At 36.4% G+C, this 10,672-nt stretch overlaps 1 protein-coding gene across 1 annotated transcript in view; it reads right to left on the bottom strand.

The window, feature by feature from the left end:
* Positions 1-2,264: 2,264 nt before the first annotated feature.
* LOC101303131 (protein transport protein Sec24-like At4g32640-like) overlaps positions 2,265-10,672 on the bottom strand; it is a 13,869-nt gene continuing 5,461 nt past the window's right edge. Inside the window, exons 9-25 of the mRNA XM_004301005.1 lie at positions 10,058-10,138; positions 9,265-9,342; positions 8,949-9,041; positions 8,295-8,349; positions 7,207-7,283; positions 6,678-6,749; positions 6,452-6,535; positions 6,123-6,242; positions 5,971-6,039; positions 5,344-5,421; positions 5,102-5,240; positions 4,766-4,930; positions 4,012-4,160; positions 3,695-3,874; positions 3,315-3,403; positions 3,187-3,218; positions 2,265-2,847 (exon numbers count right to left, since the gene is read on the bottom strand). Coding sequence (XP_004301053.1) covers positions 2,738-2,847; positions 3,187-3,218; positions 3,315-3,403; positions 3,695-3,874; positions 4,012-4,160; positions 4,766-4,930; positions 5,102-5,240; positions 5,344-5,421; positions 5,971-6,039; positions 6,123-6,242; positions 6,452-6,535; positions 6,678-6,749; positions 7,207-7,283; positions 8,295-8,349; positions 8,949-9,041; positions 9,265-9,342; positions 10,058-10,138 — 1,671 coding nt within the window. The 3' untranslated portion in view covers positions 2,265-2,737. The remainder of the gene's footprint in view (positions 2,848-3,186; positions 3,219-3,314; positions 3,404-3,694; positions 3,875-4,011; positions 4,161-4,765; positions 4,931-5,101; positions 5,241-5,343; positions 5,422-5,970; positions 6,040-6,122; positions 6,243-6,451; positions 6,536-6,677; positions 6,750-7,206; positions 7,284-8,294; positions 8,350-8,948; positions 9,042-9,264; positions 9,343-10,057; positions 10,139-10,672) is intronic.

Genomic DNA, 10,672 nt, shown 5'->3' with positions numbered 1-10,672 from the left:
CGTTAAAAATGACATTTACTGAGGAAAATAAATTCCTCGGAGAAAATTTGGTCGCTAAAAGGCCTTTCTGTTGTAGTGAGCGAGAAGACTTTGCCGGAACCTCACTGAACTCCGGTCACCGGTTGCTTGAATTTCTTCGGTCGTCGGTTATTGACCCCTAGTAACTCAGATTTTCTCTGGTCGCGGGATTTCAGTCACTCGGTTACTGACCACCAATAATCGGTTACTGACCACCAATAATTAGTTATTGACCCTTATTAATCTTGGTTACGGGACCCCCAATAATCAGTTACTGACCTCTAGTAACTCAATTACTAACCTCCAGTGACTCAATTACGAGACAACAATTGCACAATATGACCACTTTACATGCATTTTAAACCAAAACATACAAGCTTAATCGTATGTTTTAAAGAACCGAATTGAAGAATTCAAAAAAGAAAAAAAAGAGATTTGTGAAAAAATATGAGAACATCACAAGCCTTTGGACATAGGGAGGCTCGACTTCGTCGGCGTTTCGTGCCAAGGTGAAGGACTCCGGCGTCGTCTCAGCCGTGAAAATGATCACAGACATCGATCCAATTCCAAAGCAGCAGCCTGATTTCCTCCAATCATCATCATCCTCAATTGCTCACCACTGAATCATCATCACCACATGAACTAATCTCTCTCACCACCGAATCATTATCATATGTGAATCGTCTTACATCACCGGACCGTCGATGGGGGAGGAAGAAGCCAGAGCATGGGTGATCTCCAGAGATCACTTCAGCTTGGGAGGCGAAAAGCCAGGTAGCATCACCTTAGGTCAAGGTTTCAACTGGAGTCCTCGTTGACATCGTCGGCGAGGTCAGGGTCATCGGCACGGCGGCGCCGCTTCTGCTTCAAAGGGACGTCCAGATCTGGAAAATATGATGAAGCCAGTGGCTCCACCACAGTGGTTCTAAGAGCAAGTCCACCCCATGGGTCTTCGTTGGGAAGGCCTAGGTCATGGGCGAGACCTGAGTCGCCATGTGGCAATGATTTTGAGCTGTAGTTTCCACCCACGATTTTTATTTCTGGGTCGCCACGTGGCAATAACTGTTTATTGAATTTTATATTAAGTATTTTGAATGTGAATAATAATTTTATATATTAATAAAATTATGATTAAATAAACAAAATGACATATTGAAATTAAATATTTATTTCATAAGTTAAATTAACATGCCAAGCCTAGAAAAAAAATGTAATTATTTGAAAATAACACAAATATAATAAAAAAAACTAATGTTTTTTGGGTATTAACTTCATATTATAATTGTGATATTAACTTCAGTATACAATTGCATAATTGCATGTTTTATAATTGCATAATTATGGTATTAACGTCAGGGTATTTGTAGGAATTATAGTATTAACTATAGTGTATAATTGCATGACGTTGGATCAACACATATAATCAAACAAACTGTCCAGATCTGCTGCCCAAGGCTTCTAGTGGGCTGGTTCTCCATTTCACCCGGCCGACGTCATGCAGGCCAGAGCTGTTGGGCTGAGCTGGAATTGAAGACCTGGGTCTTCAAAAATGAAGGCCTGGGTCATAGGTCTGACCCAGGTGAAGACCCAATGAAAGCTTGGGTTAAAAAAAATTTGTGGGTAGAGATGAGTTTTTCAGCTGAGTCTTTAATCCTAGGTGGATGAAGGCCTGGGCCTTTAAAACCCCTTGGGGTGGACTCTCTTTAAAAACGACCGCTCCACCGCTTCGATTCTCACAACCTCTCACTTATTAAAGAGAGACTATGCCGCTAGACCAAATGGTTTAAGGTCATCAAATAATGTATAACCTAACCATTTAGTCTAATGGCGTAGCATTTCTTTTATAAATATATTTAATCTAACAGCATAGTCCTGGGTCTTATGTAATTTACATTCCTGTTATTAATTTATTTTTATTTTTGTTAACTCATTCACTGCTAAATTTTTTTGGATATGATTCGAATATGAAATTCAGAAGTAGGTCTCAGCCTCTGCGGGAACAAAATTTTAGCGCATTGAGCAAAAGAGCATACTGCAAAATCTTATCCTTGATTTGAACCTCAAGTCGGATTTGGAATTATAGAATTTCTGGCATAAAGCATTGGTATAGGAATGAGAACGACGCTAGTTTGTGTTGAAAATGAATTGAAACAGAACAGTGAGCGATGGTCATTGCTGCTAACGAATCGAGTGAACTTTGAATTCAATAGATCCCAAAACCAATACAGCCAAATTAAGACGAGTGGTTTTCACTTGATACAATGCACACAAACTGAATATATTGCGTAGACATCAGAGTGCATTGCAGTTATTTCAACCCTTTGTCGGGCAAAGAAGGATTACAAAGGTCTTAAAAATTTGATGTACAATCACCATAACTTAAAATCATCATTTCCTCTCCTCACGTCCATGGTTCTCAGATTATATCCTAATTATTCATTGTCAGACTCGCAGTAAAAATGGAAGAGAGATATAGGAGAAGAATAACTTGTATACAACAAAACAAAAATTATCGCATGATTGTCCACTATGAAATTTTAATTGCAGTTTTAACAAACCTATTATAGCAAAACTCAACTCTGCTTGCTTTTGATGTATATGATACCTGTTGGACCCAAATTGCGGATGTACTGCAAGCATCTAATTTTTCTTCTATCCTTTGAATCAATATGTGCTCTAGGAAGTAGTTGCTCAGAATTCCGAACTAAAGCATAACCTGTTATGAAGACATTTTTATCTGTATTTGCCGATGGACATGTACCAGAAACTCAACATAGGAGGGGCCATGGGGACTCTGGTCTTCAACCAGATGTGACAAGAAGAATGCTCCTGCAAGCAGAAAGAAAATACGGCTTAATCACATAATCATACAATATCTCATTGCATTTCTGATTTACAAAACTATGTTGACTAATTAGGTGATAGTATCTACTACTTTCTGTCATTTTCGTCTTCTTTTTTTTTCTTTCCAAGAAGAGCCTTAAAATGATAGTATGTCAGCCTTGGATCAGACTTAATGGGTGGTTTCTTAGAAATGCACTTTCATATGAAAGTATCAGGAATTTTCCAATTGTAATCAGAAACAAGAGCAGGGATAGTAAGATGCTAAAAAAGTTGTCCACACATAGCACTTCTAATTTATCTAGAGATTCGATTTAAGGCACTCACCTGAAGGATCTCCTTTCTTGCACAATTTCAATCTGCACATACAACAAAATAAAAATTGATTTAGCTGCATGACCATTCATTCTTCCCTCTAAATTAGAAATCACAAGTAGAGATATCATCAAACTTACCGCAGGTAGGAACATCTCTGGCGGCGTATTTCATTTACCACATTGTTCAGCTTCTTTGATAATGAATTATCATACTGCTGCAGCACAAACTGGGGGAACAAACTTTCAAGTCATACAAGGATAGATTGCACAAAAAGGAAGTGTTCAAAATAACAGATTCTGCCCATGCAAAAAGGTTACAGATGCCCAAACCATTACTACTGTACAGCAAGAATAATGACTTAAGCACCTTCCCTATAATTTAGTCACCTAAGCAAGCCTCTAGAGTCAAATTTCAGATGCTCGCTAAATGAGGTCTGAGACCAGGTTGTGATTTACAATTCAAGAAGAATAATGTCAGGCAGATAATAAGTACCCAAAGAGTCAATGTGAAATGCTACCTGAGTAGGAAGTGCATCAGCAGTGCCGACGCCAAACAGCTGTTGTAAAATTCCAGAATCCACCAAGTTCCCAACGTATATTAAACAGTCCTCACCATTCTCCAGAAGATAAATTCCATCATCACTAACATGTTCACTAGCAAGTGGAATCACCGGAGGAATAAGAGATTCATCACCCTCCTGAAAATTAACAAGCTACCAGTGTTCAATGCATATTTTCAACTAGAAGCTAATTCTAGTTTTTAGTTTTTAGTTATGAGCCAGAAACACATAACACACCCATGGGGAGATAGGCAGAATATAAAATACTGACGCACCTTTTTAGCATCAAGGTCATGGACAGCCACCATCCTGGGATACACCAGTGGAACTGCCAAAGGTACTGAAAGGGAGGACACATGGTTGATCCAGACAGACCGCTCATCAATTTTTCCATCAGTTCGTAGTCCTGTACTTTTGATTAAGGCTGACAAAGGAAAAAATGATAAAATTTATCAAAAATGGTAAGCATGCGGCGAATGCATTATCAATAACAAAAAACAGCAACAACGACCAAGACATGATGAGAAGCATAGCAATCTGTTGAAAATATAGTGGTCATGTCCCATGGAATTTGACAGAAACATGCAACTTCTTAAAAAGTCAATCAATTATGTAGCCCATGGAATTTGACAGAAACATGCAACTTCTTAAAAAGTCAATCAATTATGTAGCAAGTCATATGTAGATTTATAAAGGTTTCTTCCCTTGAGTGTTTAGGGTAAATATGTGACGTGACAATCAGATAATCATTGATGACATGATATCAAACCCTTTTATCAATAATAATGACAAAACACAAAGTAATCTACCCCAAAAGATAAAACACCAACAGAATATAGAAGTGCGCTCAACGTACTGTGCATGATATTACTAGCCACAATAGGGTCCAATGGCAGTAAGAAGCACATAATACAGCTTTATAATTCACTTGGATCTATAATAAAAGCAAAACGTGCATTCATATAATTTATTATAAAATATATCATCGGCCAAAAATCAATTATATAATAAGATAAGAAAAGAATATACCAAGGGTGTAAAGGGGCAGGAGCTTCAGTGCCTCTGGAAGAATAAGCTGTCCCGAAGATGACACAGTAGCACAGTATTTGCGATATGAAAACAGACTACTGATGCAAAGATTTGTCATTTGTTCCCGTACACGCACAAGGGGACTTGAAGTAATTTCATTTGCCGCTAAGTATTTAAAAGATATTACTGTCAGAATTCTTTGACATAGTCTTATAAATCAATCCAAATTTTAAGCTCTGGGTTTGCTTGAGAAAACAATTACCAAAGCAAAATGAGAAAACATGCATAACAGATCCTACAAAGAGAGCACTAACGAGAAGTAGCCTATTTGCTTACCTTGCTTCATGTAACATGAAAACTGAGTGTCCAAATCCGCAGCACGAAACAGATTACTTAGCATGCTAGTGCATGGCAGAGACAAAGTGGTGACCCGAATTCGCCGTTGGCCATACACAGTTGTGTATAAAACAGCACACTGAATATGAAAAAATATCAATATGATTAAACAATGGTTTAAAAAAATAAAATTGACAATTAAGATAGTGTGAAGGATGATAGATCAGAGAAATAAAAGCTACCTGGAAAGAACATTCTGAGCCATCCTGTAATTTGTCATCATGCTTTAACATTACCATAATAGTTTTGTCACAGTCAATCTGCAGCATAGAAGGAATTGGTTATTATCCAACACAGTACTTGAGAACGGGGAGGGAGAAAGGGTGAGAAATGGGCACAAGAAAACCATGAAACAGATGATAAGGTAATCAAATATTGCTAAGCAGTATGAGCTAGTCTTGTTATTAGATTGTAAGAAGAGAGGGCAGAACAGACGGAAAAAACCGCAAAAGTAAAATAAGGAAGGGATGACAACAGGAGTCATAGTTAAGTAGCAAGAGTTAGATTTGTTTTTTTTTTTTTTTTTTTTTCAGATTTTAAGATCTTGATTTAATGTTACTGTGGGTCAACATCACTAGTGGCCAAAGAAAGAGGTGACAGAGGAGAAGGAAAACAGAACCGTAGTTCAATGAGCTATGGTAAAAGCAATAAAAGTTAGATTTGTTCTCAGTTTGCAAGATCTTGATTATAATGTTACTCTGGTCAAAATAATCAGTGGTTGAACGACATTCTACTTCCATGCAAGATAAATAATTGGTGCCAATAATATTAGACGGTGGTAATCAGAAATTTTGTAGAATGGTACAAACCCCAGGTAGGTCAACATCTGTTGGAATGCGTTTGCAAAAGTTTCCAAAGTACTCTTGAACTTGAATGCCCTACAAATGATGTTAAAAGAACTTTAAGAACGATAGCAAATCATCATGTAATAGTGGAGAAAGAGGCTGGACAGTAAAATTACCTGGCTGCATCTTACACGCATCACTGCCTCAAAACCTTGAGGCCTTGTGACATTCCATCTAAGATCATTGTACAGCTTTGCAGGATCAGAGACAGCTGAAAAGGGGTAATAGTAGTAGACCTGGAAGATTGAGGAAAAACTTGAACTTTAAAGTATGACAACTGACAAGTGAAAAATAACTATGATTGTAATTCTAATCTAACTTTACATATTAATGAAAGAATCAGTCTTTGAGTAAAGATAAACTAAGGAAAAAAACTAGAAAATGATGAGAAAAACAAACCAAAATAAGATCACAAAGGTAGAAATTGCAAGATTAGATAATATACCTGCCCTCCAGTTGTTCTGGGGATGACTGAGATAGAAGCAATATCTATATATGACTGGGTAGTGATAAATAAATCCACGCAAACCTGAAACGTTTCATGAAGAAAGATAGTTTGAAAATCTTATGCACAACAGTGACAATAACCAGCAGGAGTCTTGGTCGACATAGACTTCACCATTCAAAATATAATGATTATCAAGAGGATACAAAATTAGTCATATGCTTACCTGATATTCGGCAAATTCAATGGCCATTGTCTTTAAAGTTTTGTCTACAGGCTGGAGTAACTTATTGGGCTCCTGAAATGCACAAAGAAATGTAATTCCAACACTACAAGATCAGGTATTCTCATCATCATTCAACATCTATGTGGGATACCAAGATGTTAAGGAATGATGTCAGAGTTGTTAAGCAATAGGACAACAACATAAATATGATCATGAGCATCAGATCATCTTCAACATATTCAAACCTACTCCGCAACATTAAATGATAAAACATGTGTACTAAGGCCCAAAGCATGTTGACCTCTTTTGCAAAAATTATAGGATTAATGAAGTGGAGAAAACCTAAATAACTGTCTGCATGTTACCCAAAAGCAAGTTTTTAAAATGGCAACAATTCAGTAGAAACATGCACTAATAAGAGAATAGCTACCTAACAAATGTAAAACCATAAAGGAGAAACCAAGTCATGTAAGATACTACAAAACACAGAAATGGCAAGGAAAGCAGATATACAATAATGCATCTGTACCTTCTCAGTTGAAGATATATTAGCTCTTCCTTCAGCCTCTCTAGCAGAAAGCGCTCCAATTCCAGTTGATGGCAACACTGCAGACAGTATATTTCATCAGTATGCTCTGAGAAGCTAATAAATCCAGTTACTCTAAAAATTCAATTTTTTTAGAAGGGCCCTTTTATAACAAATAACACGAATTGAGCAATGTGTCCACCTCGATAAAACAAAAAGATATACAACATATACACCTAATGAGCAAAGATAACAGCAGACTAATTTCCATATGCTTTTCTGTCTAATTAAAATACCAAAATAAATATATCCCTAAAACTCATCGAAACAGATGCCCACATCTGTTTCTTTCTGGTCAACAATACAAACTCAGGAAACTTTCGACTGCTTCCAACACATCCATTGAACCTTTCTCTTAACATTTGACAACCTTGCAAGCAACTGCGCTACCATCCATAAAAAGCAAGTGGATAATAAAGAAAACGCGTTACCAATGTTTTTTTTTTCTTATCTACACATTGAACTCAGTTATGAAAGGAACAAAAAAATGGAGACCTTCACAGCATACTACAGGTGCTCATTTTCAGGCAGAGATGCAGAACAACAATTGAGCTTAAATGTCGAGACGTTAAAATCACTTTGTGAATACATACAAATTAGTTTCTCTAATGACCTTAAATGATGTCAGTCTATAAAAGGTATGCAGAATAAAATTAAAACTATTATATCATTGGTATGACTTGGAGGTCATGGTTAGATATCCTACATTCTTCACACATGAAAAGCTTACTCGCCAACAGGAAAATTTATTTGATATGTAAGTTCTGGTTCGGGGTTGTTTGTTATAAACACTGAGTCTACTGTGATGTTCATGCAACTCAGCATTTTACATTTTTCTTATGAAATGTACGGAACTCAACCTAAGATCCTTTAACAGACCTCAATACTTATTAAATTCTTTTGGTGTCTACTCTAAACGTATCTCCAACCCCAACCATGTTTTTCTTCATTCTTTGCTTGCAATCATCTATAGACGTAGTTAAAAAGATACAGCATACAAAGGACATAACATAAGTAGATGGGATGCTTGCCTGACTGAAACACCAACAGTTTCCCTCCAGTGCTCTTTATTGCCAAGAAAGCAGCCTACATAATAAAAGCAAAAAAAATAGAATGAACATCCCATATTATATATATATGTATATGTATGTATACAACACATACTATGAACAGTGAAATTCATACAAGTACATATGTAACTAGAGTAGAGGCCACAACGGCAACATATGCGGAGCAAAAATGTGAAAACTACACACTTGAAATGCATTTTGCACATCAAATCTATGTCAGAAACCTTGCTCTATATATGCAAAGGATAAGGATCAATCGATGGACTGCATGACCAAATGGAGTCAAGCTGACGGTCTTCTTTCTTTCTTGTTTTTCACTTTTTTTTAGAAACGCTAGTCTATTTTTTTCCCACAAGGATATTTAAATCCTGTTTGAATTGCTTAATCTACCTATGCATATAAAACAACAAACAATGCACAGTTCATGTGTAAGCATTCAGCGTTCATATATCAATGTGAGTAACTGAAGTTCACAGCTGAGAAAAACAAAATACAAAATCCATGAAGTTCACAGCTACAAGAAACAAATTAGTTCTCTGAGTTGAACAAAGTAGTTCAGTAAATAATACAGATTCACGTAATATGGAAATACGGTATTACAAAAATACAGCATACCTTGATTGCTGCACCAAAAGCTGACTCAGCAGTTTTACTAGTCTGAAACATAGTTGGAATACTTTCCAGCAATTCCTCCAAATGTTTACGGCACTGAAAATCCACAAAACGCAATTCATTTAATAAGAGGCATGTAAACTTTTAATTATTATGAAGACAGATTGACTCATGGATGCCTTTCTATCAAATCACAGGTTCACAACCCAGGCACAACTTCTCAAATTCTCTATACAATTCAAAAAGAAGAAAATAATAGCTGCTATGGTTGACAGACTGAATTATAAATCCATGTTTTTTAGGGCAAATGGCTGCTAACCTCAGAAAGCTGAACAACCACATCAGTCTCTAGAGGAGTGTAAACATCTTGTACATCAGGAACAATAAGCATCAAAGGCTGCAACCAAATTTTGAAAGTCACAATTTCATAATCAGTGCCAGACCTTACAAGAAAAACTACGGAGCAAAAAAGAATTGAAAGCCATCCAAAAATACTGTTGACCTACTAATTGGGAAACAAAAATAAAGGAGAAAAATAAAAACGGCACTTCCCCTTTCACTATTATAGTGTTGTGTCTAGCTTTTCAATGTTCAGCAGTAGCTAACCCATCATTCCTCTACCCTTACTAGAAATGCAATTTTAAATCAATGCATCTAGAACTTAACATCAAATTTTCGACTTTTGAGGTAATCAATCAACTTTAAATCTAGGAATAGGGCATAGTCAGTCTAAAGCAACAAGATCAAGACATTGATCATTACTACACTTCATCCCTTCCACTACCTCAAAAATCACAGAACATATAAATTTACCCCACTAACTTGCCTCCTCTTGTTTCCGGAAAAAAAAAAATACACCTTGCATCCTACCAAAAAATCTCTCAAAAAGACTTCATTGTGATCATGCATTTCGATAGACATTTAAACTCAAATTAACTAGATCTTTCCCAAGAGTAAACTCATGAAAGCCAAATCTCAAAACCTGACCTGGCCCAACAGAAAGAATTTCAAGCAGAATCCACATCTAATAAAGTCATGTGATTGCAGAAGAGTGCATGGAATATTCTTGTATTATTTGACTTTAAATAGAAAGAAGTACAACTTATATTAACCTGCTGCAGTGCACGTTTCAAATTGTAAAAATGAATCGTCGAGTCAAATGTAGCGATCCCCACCAGTGTCCGAGGACCTTCCTGCAATAATTAATACCAACAATATGATTTGTCTGAAATGCTACTTGCAGTTGATATTTATTGCTTGACTAATGACTAAACATACTCATAAATAACCAACACACATGATTTTCAGACAGCAACTATCGTCTTTTGGAGTTATTTAGAAAAATCACTCAGGTTCCCATATCAAAACTCTCCAGCATTCATGTTAGCGTATATATATTTTTGATTTTGGGTGTTTCGTCACGGCTTCTGGGTTTTAGAGTTTGGTGATTATTTTCTGGCTGATGGGCTGCTAGTACATTAAACTTGTAGTGAAATATATACGATCACAATCAATGCCTACTTTCATCATACGGACAGCACATGAATTCCCACAATCAAATGAAAAAGAAAATATCTATAAACATATATATATATATATACAGTCCCTTTCCAGAGAGGGATCCCTCTTTGAAATTAAAGTGCGGGACTCTTTATTTCGCTCATTTTCAGGTCGTATTCCCACATCTCAACCGTACAATGTCTAAAACACAGTGTGTAGATCATTCC

This window comes from Fragaria vesca, linkage group LG5, assembly GCF_000184155.1.
Source record: "Fragaria vesca subsp. vesca linkage group LG5, FraVesHawaii_1.0, whole genome shotgun sequence".
NCBI classification, from domain to species: Eukaryota; Viridiplantae; Streptophyta; class Magnoliopsida; order Rosales; family Rosaceae; genus Fragaria; species Fragaria vesca.
Note: the sequence above shows the minus strand (reverse complement) of the source record. Positions and strands in the feature narration are given on the sequence as shown.